Raw genomic sequence first — 21,987 nt, 5'->3', positions numbered from 1 at the left:
TTTTAAACAAACTTTCTSAGGATACACACTCGAGTGGGGGTTCTCAGCTGCACATCCACTTGTGCTGCTGCTGCCAACGTGGCCAGGCCTCTTCCCATGGCTGTTTGCCTGYATCCATCCCTGAGTGCCAAATGACATTCAGACCTTGGTATGGCCTTTCAGCATGCTGATGGAAATTGGATCACTTGCTGACAGTCTCACTGTTTCCCTGGCTAAATTTAAGACCTCAGTCAGTCCTATCTAGCTAAAAAGAAAAGAAAAATCCACAAAACCCCCCCCCACAACAACAGCAACCAAACAAACCCCACAAGCAAGCAAAACAAAATAAAAAAAAACAAGTCCCAGACCAGAAAGCTACAAAWACCATTGGCTTATCTCAGTGACAACAACTGATACTATCCTGAACATAATTTGAACATGAAGACCCCAGGTTGAGACTTTCATGTTTAGTTTCTCACCCTTTTTGTAAAAATCTGCAACACACASAAGATCTTTGTTGGCTTTATCTGGRTATTTATCAAGGAATTTTATTCTGTGGAATATTTGTTGAGCTACTGAAGGATATCTATGTGTTTGTGTATATCTAAAACTACTGAAGGATATGTATACATTTGTGTATTGTGTATTTATAGAAGGTAAAACAGATGAATTCTCTTCCCTGTGCTTGAGAGGCACTGCTGCAAACACATTTTCTATCCTCTGCAGAGAGGTGCATGTTGCACTACTAAAGAGGAAAGGTCATGTATTGTTATTGAATTTTGTAATCCTGAGAGGAATGCTAAAAATATTGAATTGGGAAATACAGTGAGTTTTCCTGTTACAATATGAACTATTAGGAACATTCGCATGGTGTCCCAGTTTTGCACAACACTTTGGCTTTTAGTTTTTGATTCTGCAGAGCTGCAAGAAGAATTCAGAATTATTAATGTGTTGATGGTCTTCTGCAGATTATTGACGTGGGTTTGTACAAAATGACTGATGGAAACTKTTCCTGGGTTGGTCCTTTTATGGACAGTGGAATAGGGATCAAGGAGGTACTTTAAGCAATTTATTTTTCTTAGTCTGTGATGAGATGTTTGATTGCAGTATGTCCTTTGATTATGACATTTATGCTCTTGCTGTCTGCCTCTGGTTTATCCCGAGATGACTGAGCTATCCTGCTCTAATGAAGTTTCTGGAYACTTCTCAGTGTGTACTTCTTAGCTTCTCCAACACTGAGTGCTCTTGAAAGGCAGAGAGTAGAGCAGTCCCACTGAAACCTTGCAATCCACAGTGGGTTTTTTGAGAGGAAAAGAGAGGATGGGGTGTTTATGAGGTCTACATAGGTGGAATGGAACACCAAACCAGTGCCTCCTAGATCCTTCTTGAAAAGGAGCAGGAATTGTTATTCTAACCAATATGTTAAAAGGATAGTTTTGRGTGACTTGCAGCCCCAGAACAAGTTTGTGATTGGCAAAACAGAACTCTTCAATTTCTGCTTTGCCCACCAGAATTCCTGAGGCTTTGTGTACACAAGTCAGGGGACACTGATGCCCTGGAGCTCAGTGCCCCTGTCAGGTGTCAGCATACTTGGTGAATGAAGATTGCAGGGGGGTGTCTTATAGCTTAAATTACCTTGCAGAGAAAAAAAAAAATTGAGGGGTTTTTGTCTTCAAAAGAGCACAGTGTAATTTGTGATCCTGAACTATCCATGTCACCTAGACTGGCAGCAGAGTAGCACRGCAGCTGAGAGACTCAGCAGATAAAATATTCATGTTCTGTGTAAGCTTCTAGCCTTATGCTGGGAAGAGAAAATTTGCTGGCTTTCCTTTTCTTGTGCATTTCTGCCAAATATTCATTCTTTCCACTGTACGTTGTGTTTTCATAATGGGCTCTGAGCGTGATGTGACGGAGGCTGTGTTTTGCTGCAGTTCTCTGCCTTGCACCGGGAGTCTCTCCCTGTAACCCAGCACACCTATTTCATCTGTTTTGCAGTCTGGAGGCTGCCAGCATCGGATTCATCATCATCATAGACAGACGACGGGACAAATGGAGCGCAGTCAAGGCATCCCTGACACGAATAGCAGTAAGTGCTTGCTTTTGTTATTTATCTTCTAGAAATTAAAATTATCTGCTGAACCTTCAGCACACAATGCAGCCTCCTGCGTTCATTTTAAGCTCCCATTTTCTGGCTGTGGATGCAGATTCTCCCTGCCCTGCAGCTTGTGAGTGTTAAATAAGAGAGGGAGGAAGCTGCAGAAACAAATTACACAGTCTTGTTTACTGCTGAATTWGCAAAAATTCCTTATTTCCTGGGTTGACTGCAATAAACTGTACTAATTTGAAGTTGATTCCTAAAGGAGTATAAGAGGTACCCCTTCTGTACCCTAAGGAGGGATGACGTGGCCTGCTTATGAAAGAAATAGATCCCAAGGGATKTGTGTTTGCATGGTAGTAAATGATCTCTGTCAGAAACTCTTAATAGCTTATTATATCTCATTTGCAAAAGTCAGAGCTGGGCACTGATTTTCAGTGCTAAGAAAAGCAGCTGTTTTARTACAAATGTTATTAGGAACATTTACTGTGTGAGGAGCAAGCACTTAGACACAGAGGTGTAGGATGGGGGGGTGACAAAGGCAGCCTTAAGTTCTTTCAAGGTATGTAGACAGAAATGCTTTTCATGCTCAGGCTTTTTTGCTGCTCTCTTCCAGAAATTGTTCTTTTTTTGTGCTTGGTGAGCTCGGAGGGGTGTGAGATGTAGGCTGAGTGTTGCAGGCAGGGCCRTGTCTGATGAGTGTGTTGAGTGCCTGTGTGTAAAAATATGTGAGGTTAAAAAGATTCAAAACCCTTTGCAGAGTGAAAARATAGGTCAGCCTGGGGAATCCATCTGTGCCACCAGCTTCCTTCACCACATCCAACATGGGCAGCCAGCTTTGCCCCTCTAGTGGCCACAGCCTCAAAAATGGGAAAACCTCTGGTGTGGTGGTACAAATGGGGCTTGGTGGGGTTCAGATCTGGGGGAGGGAGGCACTTCTCAGGAACTTTGGAGCTCTGTGATAAATCTGAAAAAAATGTGTGGGTACGCAGTGAAATCCATGGGCTAGTCTTGCTTTGGAGATAGTGACCACAAGCACATGTTGGTACARTGAGCAGCTGGACTGAGCAAGATTCAGTAAATCCTGCTTGCTTTGCCCTGGTGAGAAAACACTTGGCTGAAAATTCCTTTGTAAGTAGAAGTGTGCCTTCTAAGAATTCTGTATTTCTTGCAGGGAGCATTTCCAGGAAACCTRCAGCTGGTGTTTGTCCTGAGACCCTCCCGCTTTATCCAAAGGGCAATCGCTGACATTGGCATTAAACTCTATCGAGATGACTTTAAAATGAAGGTACCGGTAAGCATGCAGCTTTTTGTCCATGCATTTTCTTTATCTCCATATCTGCAGTTCTGGGCTGTCAGCAATATCTCATAACCCAAGGCAGCAAGTGACAACCGGGGCCTTTCATCTGGGTCTGTGTGGTGATGCCCAAGAGTTAATTAGCAGTGGGTGGTTCACAGTATTTAGTGGACATGTTCCCATGCCCAGTCTAGCTACAAAATGTGGCTCAGTTTTTGAGTACTGATAGTGGAGATGTTCCCCTCATGTAGGCAGAGGTAGATCCCTGACAATTATAAGTATTCAGGATTACAGAGCAGGGAAAGCCTAGGGCTGAATTCTGCTCTATTTCATGGGTTATCCATGGAGTGCTGATTATCTCTGTAACATTGGTTATTCCAAATGTCTTTTATGATTCCCATGCCCTCAAGATTCAGAGTTTGTTTTTTACTTCTTTCATATGCACTTGGCATATGTAGGTTGATGAGACTGATTTGAAGAAGGTTATCAACCCTGAAAGAGTTTGAGATTATTCTGTAAGAAGTCTTTTAGAATTTGTTTGTAGCTGCATTTTGCAGGTGGCATCAAAGTTTTTAAGTTTTATAGATAAACTTGAATTATGATTAATAATGATATTTCATACTGGATCAGACTTGTGCTGTGCTCCACAGTGATTTTACTGGAGGAATTTCAAATTACTGTTTTGGATTTTGCTTGTGGGTTTACATTGTTTTGCCCAATACTTATAGCTGTCCTCCAACAAATTCTAGCTTTGTCAATACTCAAGTTTGAAGTTCAGGTGTTTAAAACACTTCCTGCTTCTCCTGAAGTGAGAGACAGCAGCCTGTTTGTTACAGTGCATACAGAAAAGGAACCATGAATATGCATTTGGTTACTGTGGTTAAATTGTAACAATTATTGTCATTTGGTAAGGGTGGCTTTTTGGCAAAATGCAAAATTGATTAAAAGAATTATGTTTGGATACAAACCGAAGTATTTTATAGTACTGTAAAAATGGATGTACCTATGTTTAATATGCCACGATYTGTTACTATAGCAACCCTTGTACCAGTGACTGCAGCCCAGCAAGGCACAACTTCATCAAGGACTAGCATTTTCCAGCAAYTCAGCATTTCCTATACTTCTAGCAATTTATTTGACATCAGAGTTGCATTTCAAAACTTGGAAGGGATCAAACTTGGAAGGGAGGTTAATTCTAGGGAGGAGTCAACCACTGCATTAAGTATGAAATGGTAACTTACCTTTCTTACAGGCAGGAAAATCAAGATATCAGTTTAGTTTGAGGCCATCTTGGATATTTTGAGCTGTCCTGGGTATGTCCACAGAGCTCTTAGAGAGCAGCCTTACAAAAACTAAGAGCATGACATGCTTGCTGTATCTGCCTGCCTCCTGCCCAGATATCTGTAGGCAGCCTGTCAGATTTATATACAGGCTGCCCACATATGCCTGATGTTATTCTAAATTTCTCAGGGTTTACTACAGGTCTTGTAAGTTCCTGGGATCTCTCATGCTCTCCATAGGGGTTTTTGTCCTGTGTTGCAACCCCTCCTAAAAATACCATCTGGGCATGCCCTTGTGTACCCMAGGGTCAGAGCAGGGAAATTACTGAGAACGATGTTCTTGAAAACAGCATCTTAAATGCCAAGCATAAGAGCAGGACCAGAGAGTTCTTATCCCATTGCAGATGTCCTTACTCAAGGAATCAGTACCTACCTTCAATATCACCATGATCTTTTAAGTTGTTTCCAGGTTGTGTGTTTGTGTTGAGTTTGGCACTATGACAACATTCATGTCATAACTGGGCCATGGATGGGTGGCATTTCCTCTCACAGCTGTGAGTCAGGAACAAGACATGAGCATTCAAAAGGGGYTCCAAGAACATTGTGTGCATTTGTTAAGGAAATATTTGTTTAATAGTATAATATTAATATTAATAGTTGTTTAATAGTGAGCTATCAGACTGTAAATATGTTCAGTAAAATAGATTTACTGGGTTAAATCAACACTGGAATGAGTGGAAGCCAGAAGATCAAACAGGAGCTGGAAATAAAGGCTGAAATAACCAACCAGACAMAAAAAGGAAATGCAGGATTTATATCACATTTACATACAAATGTGGGTARTAAAACCTCCTAAGGTAAATCTCTGTCGGGATAATGATTAGATTCAATATCATTAACCAGGGTCAAATAAAGAAATATAGGAGACACAGCAGGTTCATCTGAGATTAAAATCTGTGAATTCAAAAGGAGCATGCAGGGTTCCTTGGGTACAGAGGTCTCTTGAGTCCAGAGATATACCCAAGGAACCTTCCATCACAGGAAATGAATTAAAGCATCTTCAGAGCATACCTAAAAGGCTGAACAATCTGTCCATAGCAGGMACTTCCTTGAGCTTTGTAGGCTGTGACTTTTTGATGGCCTAACCCACCAAGAAACAGCCCCYTCAGAGCTCCATGTTCCACATGGACCAACTCATGCCCTTCTCTTCCAAACTGCTGCTCCCCTGCACTCTCCAGCAGACTGACTGTGGCTGTCTTCCATCTGGCAAGCAGCATGGCAGATGCTAATGCTCCYTCAGATTGGTTTCTTAGATAGATGCTCGATTGCTCATAGGCTTTTTCCTGCAGAAATGCCTGCGTGGTGAAGACTCTGCCCTGTGGGGTAACACCATAGCTGGCAATATTAATAGGTTTGCTTTGTGGCTCATGCTGAGCCTACCAGGTTAAAACAAACATGAAATTCTTCCTAAAAGAAAACTCCTTGACAGTGTTCCTCTGTAGTTTCAGTGAGGTTTGAAGTAYCAGAAGATTTCCAACTTGTCAGCACTGTCTCTGATGGGGAAGAGCTACAAAGCAGTTAAGACTTACTTTTTCAAATGTAACTTCCAATGCASAATTAGTGCATAGACTTCATGTTCCAGTCTGAGGCCTTTTCAAGATGAAGCAGCTTTTTGAGTTTTGTGGCTTTGATCGTAGCAGAACAGTGTTTCATAACACATTTAGACAACAGTTTTTCCTTTAACTGTGGCTGAGATACTCAGCTTTYTTTGCCTCAGTTTCTTCACCAACAAGATCTCCGGGTTGTTGTGTTTAAAGAGAGGGGTCAAGGAGAAGATTAACTGCTAGAAGTGAAAAAAAATAGAATGAGGGCCTACTTGAGAATTCACATTGTAGCCTGACTATGTGGGGATCATCTCTGCACAAAAGGACCTGGGAACTTGATCAACAGCAAGCTGTACATGAGGCAGAATGTTCCCCGGCAGCAAAGGAAGCCATCATCAAACAGCATTAACAGCAGCAGGATGAACAGGAGCAGAGCCAACAGATTGAGACAAGCACTTATTCCCCTTTACATGGCTCTAATGAAATCACATTGCGAATACCCTGTTCAGTTTTGGTTCCCCCAGTACAAGAAAAATACTAACCTGGARTGAGGTCAGCAGAGAGCCAAGAAGAAGGTCAGGGCTTGGATCATGTGTTCTGTAAGAAGATGCTGAGGGAACTGGGCTTATCTAACCTGAACAGGGGGGTGGCTTGGGAGGTTTAATAGGATGTAGCAGCATATTTCCAATCCCTCCAGCCAGGTTACTGAGAGCTCACAGCCGGATTGTGCGTGATGGTAGGACAAGAAATAACTGGCATAAAGTGAAACAATCCTGACTTGATATAAAGAAAAAATTTTCACCACAAAGACAGTCAGGCAGCAGACCAGACTGCCCAAGGAGATTGTACAATCACAAGCCTTGGATGTTTTTAAGTCTCAGGTGGATAAAGCCCTGAGCAACTTGGCTTGATCTCACAGCTGACCCAGCTTTAAGAAAAAAGTTGGACTAGAGATCTGAGGTTCCTGGCAACCTGAATTATTCTAGAAAGATTCTGTAACAAAGATTGGCTAAAAATCTATTTTTGTTTGTTCTTGAGGGTTTTCTTARAGGACTATAAGCCTAAAATATGCATCTTCTCCATACATCTGCACTCATCTCATTGTCCATAGTGTTTGMCAGTGTAGTTACCATGCTCCATTGGACCCTGCTGACATGCAGAGCCACTTAACYTTTCTTTAAACAGTCAAGTAACACATTTGACATATTTCTGACATTTATTTATTTTAAATTCTYAGCCATTTGTGCACAACATTTTGTTCTTCTGTTGCTGAAATCATGGYATATCTTCTAGCTGTYGGAACAAGAATAAATCTGTGCTGTTTGTGTAACCATTTGTGTTGACTAATTTACAGTGGTTGCCAAAAGGTAATGCTGCTTATCTGAGGCTGAACTCAAATCTTGTTTGGTTTTCTTCAAGCAGGTCTAGTGGTAAGGAGACTCAAGTGAGAAAATGGATCTAGGTTTGTCTCTCTCTTTCATCATGACTTTAAATGGAATAATGCCAGTGAACTCCGTGAACATACATTGCCAAAAAAAATTATAAAACTATAAGAAAAATAATTTTCTCAATGGTTTAATTTCAGCACTTCCTTCTCTGGTTCAAGTGGTTGGTGTTGAGGAAGCTGTTTAACTTGCCTGTGTCATTTCTCTGTAAATAGTGGTTATCTAGAGAATAAATTATTTGCTGTAAGTTTGTGTGAACATTAYCAGTATCACACTTTTGCTCCTGATGCACATGCAAAATGACTCAGCCCAGCAAGGATTAAGATGATGTCAGGCTAAGGTTAGTTCAAGAATGTCCATGTACACATTGAGAAGGCAAAATCTGGAGRAAATAAACTGTGGCCATGGCATGAGCAAATACAAAATGACAACTGACGGCCTGTGGTGGAACTGCAGTGTTCATACATGTTAAGGCAAACCCAGATCCTGGGGACAAYGATTGCAAGGCTCGTTATTTCTCTCAGCCCAGTGTGTTTGGATTCATTTCAGATCATCATGTTAAATTCTGTCTCTGATCTGCATGGCTACATTGACAAAAGTCAGCTGACGCGGGAGCTGGGAGGAACCCTGGAGTACGGCCACAGCCAGTGGATCCATCACCGAACTGTGAGTGCTGGGCTTGTTCTTGCAACAACTGCACCGTGTTTGATTGGTATAAGAGCATCCCTGCCTGTTAACAGACTCAAACCATTGTGGGGGTTGGATCAAAAAGTGCAAAGAATAAAGAACTATACAGAACAACACAGTCACCCCCAAATTCGGGCATGATCATGAAAAAACACCCCACGCAGTTGCTTGCTACTAGATATAAAGTTTTTAATCACRTGTCATAGGTGTGAACATTACTTTCTGCTCTGAGAAGATGGCATTGTTTTTTTTTAGCCTTCCTCACTTCCCTATTCCTCATTAAAACCACAGATTTCTGACAAGTTTTGTGTTGGTGCACCCAAGTGATGAAGAAAAAGCAATGTTCCAGTGAATTTATGCATTTTAACTGTATTTGTAGTTACTTGTTCTCATATTTGTGTACGAACATGGACAGATGGGAGGAATTGACTAGAATGCAGCTGGTACTGATAGGCAAGAAGGAGATGCACATTTTCAGAAGTCAGAAAAAAGACAGATTATTGCTGCATGAACAATGGCGCTATAAATATAAATGTAAAAAGGCTTTGCCCTATATATTTTAGGAGTGTTCTCRGCTTAAATAAAGCCTTAATTATAATTTTAAATGCAGCAGAATTTCCCAGCAAGCATGGGCAGAGGATCAGAAGTTTCAGGCCTGGCTTTGAAGCTGATGTCCTCTGTGGTTTCATTATGTCTGCTGAGCTTTGGGAGTTCCCCCTTAGCTCACAGAGGTGACAGTACTTGTGGACCTGTGGAAAGGTCATTTGTGACACATGATTTAGTTTGTAACTTTTAGCACATCCACCCAAAAAAAGGCGATGTGACCAGCTTTGAAGGCATGTAATACTTGTAGCACAGTGTGCCTGAAGGACATAGCGCTGTTAGAGAGCCAAAGCTGATACGTGACTTTATGCTCTTGCTTTTCCAGGCTATTGAAAACTTTGCAATGACAGTAAAAACAACAGCACAGATGCTACAGACCTTTGGAACAGACTTAGCAGAGACTGAACTTCCCAAYGATGTGCAGTGCACAGAGGAGCTTCTCTCCTCACACACCGACCACCATGGCAAGCTGAAGGTAATTGTTGCCCCATGATGATTCCAGCAGTGTAATATATGAGTTCTGATTTAACAAAATTTCCGCCATCACTTGGCAGTCCATTGTCTGGAAACCACTGAGGAGGACAAAAACCTGGATTCAGGAGTTCKATTCCATTCAGCTGTGTAAAAGGACTTTTTTACAGCTTCAGGATTGATAGAATGGGGGAATGTCACTTCCACTGTGTGAGARGGGTTGATGGGATCACATCTGGAATAACGTGGGCTCCTGATGAAGAGTTCATCAGAAAGGATGAACTTAGATTGGAGCAGAAAAAGAGAACATCTGTGAGGATAGTCAGGAATAGACAGAATGATCTAAGTAAATGATGGCTCTTTCGTTTAAAAAAAATGTTGGGGCTAGTTTAGCTTTGCAGAATAAGGATGAGAAGTAAATATTGCTGCTTTCAACAAATGGCTTAGGTTAAACACAAGATTAAACATACTACCTAAGATATTTAGCACGAGAACAAGTTTTATGGAAGAAGTGTGCAGTGATGTGGGGATTAATCAGCTGGCAAGTTGATGAGCCTTGTCTTTTTTATTACTCATCTTTCATGCTGGAAGACACTTTTGTGGATGACTTCTTATAGCTGATATGTTATGGCTCAGCATGTCACAATGTTGACTGAGGAAATGCCATCAAGAAGTGCAATGTCTCAGCCCAGTCTCTTGGCTCACAATCTACAGCATACTTTCAATTTGTGGTATAATAATTTATTCTTCAAGTGGCCTGGTCAGATGTGCAATCTGCTCAGAAATTACTCTATTCCTTTTCTCAGAAATAGATCTACTATTCAAAGTGAACAGATTTAGGTCTCTGCATTTTCTAGAAAATCATATCACCTTTGGTAAGCATTTATGTTTTGTTTCATGTATTTTGTACCTRTGAAAGAATCTTCCTTTATCATTACCATGTTGTCATCTAAGAGGTGTGAATGTTGTTAGAAGTACATACAAATTGGGTTTTGGCTTGTTCTTTTTGCCCTCAGGATGAACTGAAACTAGCAGTGAAGCAGGGGGCCACCCTACTGACGTGCATTCGGGARCCAGTCACCCGAAGTGCCAACAGCAAACTCAGTCCAGATGAACTGGAAAACGTGGCCACTGTGGAAAGGTCAGTGGAACTAGATTACCTTGTGCAAGTTGATAATTTATTCCTAAGAGATGTGAGTGTAATTTAAATAATTTAAATTGTTGTAAATTACCACTGGTTCACCTACTCAGGATTTATTGGACAGATAAGTCAGAGAAGGGAATAGCTTAGAGGAAGTTACTTGATTAAATTGTGTAGGCAAGTTCAAAAAAAGTCCCAAATTTCTTGGTCATTTTTGATCAGTCTACTAACTATCTGGCTGAAGATTTATCATGGGACTTAATTACCCCACGTCCTCCAAACTTGTGTGCCTGGTTAGAAAGTGGCACCCRAATCTCTGTGGGAGGAGAGGGTGGTGTGCTTGTGCATGTCTGTGGCAATACTGGGGGAGGAAGAGATGAAGATGATACCTGAAACATGTCACAGCTGTGTCACAGCTGCAGAGACAGACCCCCCCTTTTCCTTCCTACAGTGCTAGTTATTACCATAAAGCTTTTAGTCACCGTGTAGAAGTTTCTGCTGTGCCATGTGATGCATGGAAAGAGAAATGCCATGCTAGGGTTTCAGCGTGTCTGCATTCACTGGGAACAAAGGTGCTAAAAGTAAAGCTGAGCTGATATTTTTCACTGAATACTTTAAAATCCTTTAAACAGTCATCCCAAAGGAATTTGCGAATTCATCTTGAATTCAACAACTAGCTTTGATCAAAAACACGTTTTTCGGGCACCGACTGAAAACAGAAATTTGTTTTTGAGAGCAATAGGARGGAGCTGTTGGCATTTTACTTCAATAACTTGATGATTTCAGYACTACCCTCRCTGCCCAAAGAGYGCCCATTGAAATACAGGATAYTGAAATACAAAATATTCAGAGAACRCTTCRTTTTTTTCTACTTGTTTRAAACTGTTCTACTTTGTAAKTAATGGATCATTGAGAAACTGTGAGGATGACTCACTAGTCTGGTGCCAGATATTTTACTCATGATATGACACTTTGTTATTAATTTCTTTGCAAATAAGTGTTTCATTATTTACACAAAGTAAAACAATATCTGTGGGAGCCATTATGAGCTTCTAACCTATTGTTTTTAATGGACTGGGAAAAATTATTCAGTCCTTGCCTATTTCTGATGGGTGAAGAAAATTRCCAATTTAATAATTCCATAAAATAATAATTGCATCATATTCRATCTGCATCAGTTGGGGATAAATTACCTTTGAAGCATTGGGTGGAAGCGAGGGAGAGACAGCTGCCCTTGGCTGCCAGTGCACRGAACAGCTCTGAATCCCTGTGCACAGTCTTGCAGGACTGTAACTGCCACATTAGATCTATGTAGTTGTCACTCATTTGTCACATTCCTGCCTGTCCTACTGCARATTTCATTCTCTTTTGCTTAAGGGAGAGTTGACACAGAGCCCTCTTACATAAGTGTAGGGCTGCCCACCATCTCCCTGCTCTGCTTTCTGCCATCAGTTACTCTAACTTAAAAGAAATGAACTACAGGAAATAAGTACATTCTGTTCATTATAATTTCTTAACAGGTTGTTGGCTCAGTTGGATGAAACAGAAAAGGCTTTTGATCAATTTTGGACCAAGCATCATCTAAAACTAGAACAGTGCCTGCAGCTTCGACACTTTGAACACGATTTTAGAGAGGTATTTCTTTGTTCATGCTGCCTAGTCTTCTCTGGTAAATAAGGTCAAATTTTACCCATACTTAGAGTATACTGGAAATCCAAAAAGGAGGTTGGGAGAGAAGCCCTTCATTATGAAATACGAAATGAATATTCAAAAATTAAAGTCTTGACAGCTATCAGACGTCTTGCAACATTTGAATAAAGCACAGTAAGGAAAGTGCCAGACTACGAGGCTAAAATGTGAACACCAGCTTCTTGGTAAATCATTTTGCACTTGTATGTGAAGTTATCAAATACAGTTTCTTCTGTGATGGGAAGTTGCCAATTCCACCAGAGTCAAGGAAATACAGTTCAGAACTGCCCCACTCTCAGCCCAGAGACTGGAGTAATACAGATTACAGAAATATAAACTCTGGAGTACAGGTTGTCAAAACTTTGTGGGCCCAATCAGTGAGAAGCAGGGAAACTCTTTGAAGAATAGTTGGTTGTTGATTTATTCCTTGGCTTTTCCATTTTGGAACAAGCTGAAAGACTAAACTTGAGATGCAGACTCTTCTCAAATAAGTAGGTGAATGCTTGTTGTAATTTTTATCAGTATCTTGTGATGGGGTTTTGGGTGGGTTTATTTTGTTTTGGTTTTATGTTTTTGTTGTTGTTTTTTACAGGTAAAACTGACATTGGATAACCTCATGGAAATACAAGCAGGTTTTGCTGACATTGGAGACAGCATGACTCGAGTTGAGAACCTCCTAAAAGAGCAGAAACACCTGGAAGAGAAAGGACAGGTTTGCACTCAATTTAGTATTCTAGCTGCTTGATACATGGTATTCTAGACACTTCCTTGTTACTGTCCACTTTTTTTTTTCTTTGTCCAGATTTACTCTATTCTCATGAGTCATTATTTTAAACTGCAAAACACAGATCCTAATTTCCAGAAGCCAGGCTTGTTTAGACCCAGTAGTTCCAGTTCATTGCTTGGAAAGCTAGGGGAAAAAAAAGGGAAAAAACATTGTATGATGAGTGTCCCAGTATGTGAGAAAGAAGTAGTAGATTCCATAACCTCGCTGGGCAACCTGTTCCAGTGTTTGGTTACCCTCACAACAAAGAAGTGCTTCCTGATGTTCAGATGGAACCTCTCAAGTTTCAATGTACTCATTGATATTGGAGTTGGCCTTCAATGAAAATATAAAGCAAGACATGTCAGCTATATTAATATTCCAAACTTTATCCCCAGGCTACAGCAGGGGTTACAGAGGTAGATTGTCATTACTATGCATTCTAAGATCTAGCTTTGGATTTTCTCCCTAATGTCACAGGAACCTTTGGAGAAGGCCCAGTCTCTAGCTCTCCATGGAGAACAGCTCATCCAAAACAACCATTATGCAGTTGACTCCATTAGACCAAAGTGTGTTGARCTCAGGCGGATTTGTGATGACTTTACCAATGAGACCAAGAAAAAGTATGATATTTTGGGAAAGTCTCTTGAGCTGCATAAGCAGTTAGATAAGGTGAGTGAACCTTTTCAGACAACAGCCTGGCAAGGTGCTACTAAAAATGTGCTGTAATTATAATGAAGATAAAAAGTTGAGTTTGGTTTTTCTCCATTCAGTAAATGTTGCCATAAATACTGGGGTTTCATATTAGTTCAGTAAGTTCAGTTCTGCATATCCTGTTAAGGTGACTTATGGGCAGGAGCTGCTGCACACTATGAGGTAACATTGATCCCCTTTAGTATCATGTTAGGGCAAATCTACATTTCACAATGTAGAAGCAGCACTTGATGACATGGACTGTCAGTGATGATAATTCCTTCTTCCCCCATTTTTCTTTAAAGGCAAGCCAATGGTGTGAAGCTGGAATCTACCTCTTAGCTTCCCAAGCTGTGGACAAGTGCCAGTCACAAGAGGGAGCTGAAACTGCACTCATTGAAATCGAGAAGTTCTTGGTAACAGCTAAGGAACACCAGCTCTCCAACCCGAAGGAGTTCTACAATCAGTTTGACATGATCCTCACCCCTGAAATAAAGGTAAAACTCCTCARATGTGCATGATCTCACTTAGAAATTAAATGTATATTAAATATTTGAGTCTGCTAAACTGTGCCTCTTTCTCTACTCCAAAAGGGCACTGAGGTGAGAATTTGTGGCAATAAGTTTTACTCAAAATAGTAGTCATGCAACACAKATGTCATTTCCTTCAGAGCAGTTCCAGAAGTACTGCATGACTACTTCACCATGTCTTGGTCAGTGAAACTGTGATCTGGGCAGAATGCATGGACTGGGCTGCAATAAACTGCAGCCCAGTGTGATCTCCACCTCTAGTCTGAGTCAGGCAATACAATGCCTTTCTTTACTTGCTCAGTCCAACACTGACAACCATTTGTTGTCTGTCTTTTCTTTGTCAAGGCCAATGCCCAAAGAATTGTACAAAAACTTGAAGATGTGCAAGAAATGTTTGACAAGAGGCAAGTAAGTCTGAAGAAGCTGGCAGCCAAACAGACCCGGCCAGTACAACCTGTTGCTCCACATCCTGAATCTTCCCCAAAGCGAGCATCACCAAAGATTACCAGGCCAGCAGCAGTAGGTAGGCCACCAGCAGCTGCTTTCAGACACAACAATGTTTTGTCCACATGGTTATGTTTAATTTTTGTTATCAGAAKGAACACTTGCACTTGATGAAGTGCAGCATCAGCCTTGTAGGTCCAGCTGTTAAAAATGAACATGAAATATCTGTTGCTGTGAACATACAAATGAGGGTTAATTAAAAAAAAAATAAAAAAAAAACCTGCAAGGCATCTCCTCCTGGGTCTAATCTACAGAGTGCATTTCTATACTGTGTCTCAGTGTGTCCTACATTGCTAATTCTCAAATACCCAAGCSAGGATTGTCAATGCAAATGTAATGCAATGTAAGCATGAGAACCTCTCTTACACTGCAGATACTGTAATGTAAATATTTGGCTTTTGAGGGTCACAATTCCTCAAGTTTCAATCAGATACTTGCAAAATTAAGGGTTTACTATTGACAGTGACTCATTTGTGGGATTTTTGCTTTTTCCCCTCTACATAGATGTTAATTCACTTCCTAGCTTCTCCTCTGCTAACTAGAGAAGCTSAGCATTGCTTTATTTGGAAATGACTGAAATTTCCTGATTTGAGGTTAGCATGTGCCTTTATCCAAGCTTGCTATTTTTTCTGTGAAAGGAACATGGGTGAAGCTAATTTGAAACTGTGTATCCTGGAGACCCTCTACCCTGTGCTTGGCGGCAAGAAGGGGTTGTCCTTTTGGACCCTTAGGGCTGTTTAAAAGGSAAACCTTTAGCAAAAAGCCTTGGAAAAAAACCCTAATTTGCATGAAGAGTAGGCAATGAACAGCTTTCTCAACAGGAAGATTAGGATGGCCAGTAGCCTGACTATGATGCTTTGTAGGCCTACCAGCAGAAAGTCACGGCTATTCTCCTCTGCTCCACAACATTCATCCTTTTGTTCCAAGGAAAAATAATTTTCTTCCCATTCCCATGCCAGCTTGACAGTACATTTTTTTTTGCCCCAAACCATGCTAGTTGTGTTTTTTGTGTACAGTTCCCACCTTAAGTTTCAACTTCCCTGTTGGTTTAAAGCAAGCTGAGAACGCAGTGCCTGTGAAGAGGCCACACGCACATCCCCAGCACTGTGCTCTCCTCTTGCACTGGGCTGGGCAGTCAGTTTGCTGGAGTTGTGATTTGCCTTAAAAACTCAATAAACAGGCTGCAAAATTGCAGTAGTTCTTTTTCCATTGCATGAGTTACAGAAATGCAGGGAGCTCTGGAGATCACACAGCCCAGTCACCTGCTCCAAGCTGCACTAGTGTGAGAGTTCATCAGACTGCTCACTGCATGACCACTAGTGCTGRAGCAAAGGAAGTTGCAGAAAGAGGGGTCATGGGGTCAGTAGGTCAGAGCCAGTTCCTGTCAGTGGCAGCACAGTTTTAGGATGGCTTTCACCTATTGTGAAACTGCATCTTCAAGCTAAAAGCTAATCTTGCAACTCCATTTATGTCTGCAGTCTCTTGTTTCTGGAACTTCTTTCCTGTCATTTTAGACCATTTGCAGATTTTAAATTAAATTGGTGGTAGAGATAGAGCCTTATAGAACAGCCATTAGTTTATGACAGTGCTGTAAGTTTTGATTCTTGTTCATACAGCCCATCCYATACTATCAACTCTTGCACTGAAAATCGTGAGATGCTCCCTTGCTCTGTCCTTTGAATTGCAGTTCTTAGTTATACAACCCATTCCGGATAACTATGTGACAGGGATTAGCCTTTAATGTCCTGTTGCAAAATAATAGGTAGGTGAAATTTATTTTAAAATATTGCTCTGGTTCTGGGAGGAGGTGCAAAGTACAAACCACTCCTGTTCAGACTCTGATAAGTATACCTGGCCATCTCATTCAGATTCCTCAAGGTGACTGACCGAGAGTACCTCTGTAAAAAGAAACAGAAGTGCCTGAGTATCTGCTGTGTATGCAGGGACTCACAGTCAATTACTTTAACAGCCATGAATAGTACATTTATATTCACATATTCTTTTTGGTGTTATTAATTGTCCACTAYAAAGAATCAGATTCTGAAATTCCTGAATGCCCTTTCCCTCAGAATGCCAAAGCACTTGGCAATCGCTGGTCAGTACTTTAACCTCTTTTTTTCAGAAAGAAAACTGAGGCACAGATAAACCAAAGAATTCACCAAGATGTTTCACAGTCTGACTCTGAAATGTGTCTGAGAATAGAAATAGGGACACTGAGTCCTATTCCAAGCCTGAAAATGAGGCTGTGAAATTCTGCTCTTCTTGAAGCTACCCTCTTTTGGACTTTCCTCTGTGTCCTTTCTTCACATTCATTGTGTCAATGCACTGTGAGCATTTACTTGTGGGGATTATTTATTTATATCTTGGAAACATGGGAGAGGCTTGGAGCACCTTCTTGAAACAGATATTGTAACTGATTTGTCATTTGCTACACAGGACATACCTGRATATTTCTAAAAACTTGCAAAATAGAATATGGCAACAGGGAAATACCATGTTCCTAGACTGTGTAAATACAAAGGCAAGCAAAGGCAATAAAACGTGGTAAACAGAAATAGAAGACCAGAAAGAAATGCTTTTGTCCCCAGGCAGCAGAGTAACAATACCATGGCAGCACTGCAATAGTTGGGCTGTGAAAGGAAAAGAAGTTACATTTGTTCCAGAATAGATTTTGTTTTGTTTTTCATTGCTGACTATCCATTTTCCTAACAGGGGGTGGTAGGGAAAATTCAATCCAATTCAGGGTGCTCATGAAAAAATCTTCACAGATATGTAAGCTCAGACATTAAATACTCCATTATTGTAACTGTCAGACTCTCCATTTTACGTGGACAAATACATAGAGATGGATTTTCTGCACACAGGCAGAACTGATACCATGTCTGAGAGAAAGGGCAGGTTTCTGTCAGGGAAATGACTGTCACAGTTTCATGTCTATGTCCTTGTGGTTTCTGGTGATTCTCAGCAATCTTCTAGCTTAGTGAAAATCCAGAAAGGGAGCTCAGAGGTGCCTTGTAAAGTCTCCTTCAGTCAAAACTTTTCTGTGGGTCTGGAAACTGATGCAAAATTTTAGATTAATCCAAATTTTGCTTGAAGCTTCTAGTTTCACAAGTGAATGTACATATTTTGCAGGCACATGCCTGTTCAAGRCTGAAGAACTAGTTCTGGAATAATTGTGATGCTCAAAAGTCTTTGCCAGCTGTATTTGGTGCACATTTTAGCTGTGAGAACTTGMTTAAATATTATTCACAGATCAAGCCTGAAAAGGCAGAAATCTCTGCTGAACTTTTTATAATAAGAGCCTTGAAAATATTTAAGTAGTGTAGATGACACGTATTTTAAGGAGAATTCTGTTTACTCCYGATAGAAATTGCTTGAATACTGTTAATGGCTAAATTTGTCCCTRTATGTTTTAGGAGGAAAGAAGTGGCACTTGAAATATTTTTGCTCTGATTCACTTCTGAGGGCATAATTTTTGATGATTTGACTACATATTTCTTCTCTGCATTTCTGTGCAAAACTGGAATGTATTGGAATAGGTCCACAAAGTCAAACCATACAGACTGTCAGGCACAATGAGATGAACTACAGAACTGTAAAGAATAATACAAACTATTAGGGATCACTGCACTTGGCAATATCTGTTTTAATTTGCTTGTAATTCTCCCAAACTCTTAACTGTCTGAAATGAAACTTTCCCAAAGGCAATCTTCTGGCACATCYGTACCAGAATTTCAGTAAAAGATCATTTGGCCATCTCAGTGACCATGGTTAGGAAAAATGTCTTGCTGTAGTTATCTTTCTGGCAAGAGTTGGAACATGGCAAAGTCCTATAAAATATTCACCYAGAGATTTCTCTGTGTGCAACATAAATGTGAAATACAGGAGCAGAGATGTCAAAATTTCAGTGAGCTAGCTAAAAAAATAACATGTTTAACATACAAAATCCATGACTCACCATACAAGCATCTTAGAAGGCCAGCTTGGAACATAAGATTCATAAGGGAGACTTTTCAGTTCTTTAAATAATAGAATTTAAGCTGGTTCCATCTCAGTTAAATGTATACAACTGCTCGTTGGATCCAATCCAGCATTCCTCACAGTCACTAGTGCATAACACTCACTAACTAATAACATCTGGATAGAGGATAAAGGAAGAATGTCTTGCAAGAGTCTGGGGATGTGTGCAGGGGAAGTGAGGTTGCAGAGAGATTAGCTGACTCAGAAGAGGTGGTACATGTGATTTTCATTATTGGTTTGAGAAACCACTAGCTTCTGCGGTTCAGTGTATTTCTATAAATAAAAAGAAAAGATACTTTCAGTTTTTTGGCTGTGGGGCTGCTATTACCCTTGGGCCAGTCTGAAGAAACCAAGTAGTGTCTCCTTGTAGAAGAATATTCCACATCCAGGAGCTTCGCTCTGTACTTTTTGTATCGGCAGTTTTTCAGGGGCTTGACAGAATTTTTGCTAGAGCAAAGGAGTCTAAATTACATTGCCTAAGAATGGCAGTCTTTCTGCCCTAAGCCATTAAGTGATAACCATAGCTTCTTTGGTGTTTCTTGAGCTGACTAAGCATTCTGTTTTGTCCTCACCATTCAAAACAGTAGTTAAAGCACTACTTATCTTCAAATTCATCTTCCTGTTGGGCTCCATGAGCAGCAAGCCCCAGTAAAGTTTARCAGACTAGTTGTTTCCATGCTTGTTCTTGCCAAAGGAATTTCATTCTGCTGCAGGTGGTTAGTGAGGATGCACAAACTCATACAGAAAAACATATGGGGAAACATGTGATGGGGAAATTCCCCCCAACCTGAATGTAAAGTGTGGTATTTATGTGACAGGGGCTTGGAATATTGCACAGGTGCTGGGTATGTATCATAATGCTTTATGATGCACAGATGCTTTAAATGCCCTTTAACAAYATTTGCTTTAAGAGCAGCATCAAGCAATTTAAAATATTAATGAATTCAAAATGAAATCATAGTTATGTATCATCCAGGGGAGTACTGTGAAACAACAGAATGAAAATTACCTTGAAATCATGCCGACCTGAGGTAATTTCTAGTTAGTTTTCCTTTGTTCCTGTGCCTTTATTCTTTCAGTGGACAGCTCAAAATTATGATTTTCAGCTTCTTCAGCAAAACAATACTGTACCGACCTTGAAACAGTAAATTGTACAGAATTTTATAAGGAAGTTTCCCTTATATTTCCAGTTCCACAGTAATTAGTGCAACAATAATTGGTAGGTATTTGCGCTGTTTSTTTCTATACTGCTCCAGAAATTACTTAAATGCAGTGACATGCAGCAGTCTCTGACCATGGGCCAGTCAATAACTGAAAAATTCTCCAGAGCATGACCAAAGCAGCTTGTTTCCTGTTTTCAGTTCATTTCTGGGTCAAATTGGAAAGGGAAGTTCACTGTGTCAATACGAATCGAATTCATCTCTGAAATATCCACAGTTGAATTTGACCRCGTTCTTATCTTATACCTGTCTCCTTTTCTGAAACATGTCCCATTGAAGAAGGCAAGACTCAGATTGTGAACTGACCTGAGTAATTTGCTGCTGGATCAAGGAGCACCTGCAGTTTGGCTTCCTGTGAATGTCATCTGTTATTTAAACTGTCCTATGCTTTCTTTTGTGGGTCACCTGGAGCTCTCTGAGCTTGCAGGTTGTGATCCAGACATCAAAGTTGTAGCTGATTTCCACTTTTTCTGCTGCTTGCTTTCACCCAGGGTTTTCGTATCAGTATCAACTATTCCTTCAAGCTACAAAGTTTTCTGATTAATGTCAAACAACTTGCATTGCTGACTATGCTCATATTAGCAAAAGTTCCCATGTTTTCTGAAGTTATTTCCTTTGTTTCCCTTTATTTCCATGACACATCCATAAAATCTGTAAATTAGCTTTGTCGAGAAATCCARTGGGCTGGGTAAATAGACACTGGCAGCATATCTAGGGTATTCAGGTGTGGGTAAAAGTATGGAACAATGTCARTTCAGCAACTAAGAAAAAGGAGAGTGCTGTTGGCCTTGGACATGCATTGCTGTGAACTCATTATCAACTCAAAATGAAGATAAAACTGTAACAGAGATTATTTTCTGCTCAAGTWTTTCCCTTCTCACAGTTCCTTCTAACCCTTTCCTTTGGACAGCAGGCTCAGCACAGGTGGTTATGTCCAGTAGCCTCAGACACCTCAGTGTCAGCTGGGGTATTCAGAGCCTGAAGGGTGACCAAACCTGGCACAACAGGGCGTATTCTGAAATAATATCCACAGATTCTCTGTCCTTGTGAGTCACGATGACATACCCGTCACTGGGACTTGCTCAACTCCTGTGATTACTCTTTTGAGAGTTGTTTATGTAATGGAACCTTACAGGGAAAAATCCTTTAATCCCACATCAGGAAACCATTACCAGAAACAAAATTTCCTTTCTTTGGCAACCCASACAAGCAACACCATGCAAGTGACAATTACCCAAGTGCTGGCACAGCTGGCTGACATTTACCTGTGCTGTCCTAAAGAGGGTTTTCCCAGGGGAAGCCAAATCAAAGTAATCCTTACAGTGGGGARCTGAAGATACCAATTTGAGACACAGTGCAGCACTGAACAAGGGAACCCATCCCTTGTGCCATCAACTCAGTTCTCTAAGACAAGTCCCATTTATCATTGATGTGTCAGGATCTTTGCTCATTGCTTTTATTAGGAACTAGAATTTTAACTTCTAGCACATGTTTTCTAATGTTACTTTCTATTTCGCTCTTTCAGCTACCAACAGGAGGTCCACAGAAATTTCCTGCCCTCCAAAGACCATTTCCGAAGTAGATTTATCAAAAAAGAAAAGCATTAAGAAGACTAAAGGTGGAATTAAGGTAGGATTACCTGTGATTTGGGGACAGATTTCTTCATAGGGCATTCTACAAAGAACTCTGGAAATGTGAATTCTTTGGGTTGGCTTCAGACAGGAAATGAAAAAATAGTGCTTCAGAGTCKAAGGAACAGAATATGATGCCTGTAATTACCTACACAAGGAGATAATTCTGGTGCAAGAATATAATGATTTTKCCTGGAGTAAGGAATGCCTCCATGCAAATATTGAGCAAGGATTGAGAGTATAGASAGAAGGTATTTCTGCACATCTAGAATTAAATTATTTTAACTGTCTAGTCACTTACTAGGTTAGGTAGTATCTGGTTTTTATTCTTTCAA

The 21,987-nt window shown here is 40.5% G+C and overlaps 1 protein-coding gene across 2 annotated transcripts in view; it reads left to right on the top strand.

Annotated features, from left to right (window-relative positions):
• MCF2L2 (MCF.2 cell line derived transforming sequence-like 2) overlaps nt 1–21,987 on the top strand; it is a 106,672-nt gene that overhangs the window by 12,746 nt on the left and 71,939 nt on the right. For both annotated transcript variants that reach the window (XM_057367088.1, XM_057367089.1), the window contains exons 4-14: nt 1,975–2,065; nt 3,249–3,368; nt 8,250–8,366; nt 9,316–9,465; nt 10,478–10,602; nt 12,123–12,237; nt 12,884–13,003; nt 13,535–13,726; nt 14,053–14,244; nt 14,623–14,800; nt 21,547–21,650. In XM_057367088.1, the coding sequence (XP_057223071.1) occupies nt 1,975–2,065; nt 3,249–3,368; nt 8,250–8,366; nt 9,316–9,465; nt 10,478–10,602; nt 12,123–12,237; nt 12,884–13,003; nt 13,535–13,726; nt 14,053–14,244; nt 14,623–14,800; nt 21,547–21,650 (1,504 nt within the window). The remainder of the gene's footprint in view (nt 1–1,974; nt 2,066–3,248; nt 3,369–8,249; nt 8,367–9,315; nt 9,466–10,477; nt 10,603–12,122; nt 12,238–12,883; nt 13,004–13,534; nt 13,727–14,052; nt 14,245–14,622; nt 14,801–21,546; nt 21,651–21,987) is intronic.

Source organism: Malurus melanocephalus, unplaced genomic scaffold (assembly GCF_030028575.1).
Source record: "Malurus melanocephalus ecotype Western Australia unplaced genomic scaffold, MMel_1.1 scaffold_75, whole genome shotgun sequence".
In the NCBI taxonomy this organism is placed as follows: Eukaryota; Metazoa; Chordata; class Aves; order Passeriformes; family Maluridae; genus Malurus; species Malurus melanocephalus.
This window is presented reverse-complemented; position numbering and strand designations above follow the sequence as displayed.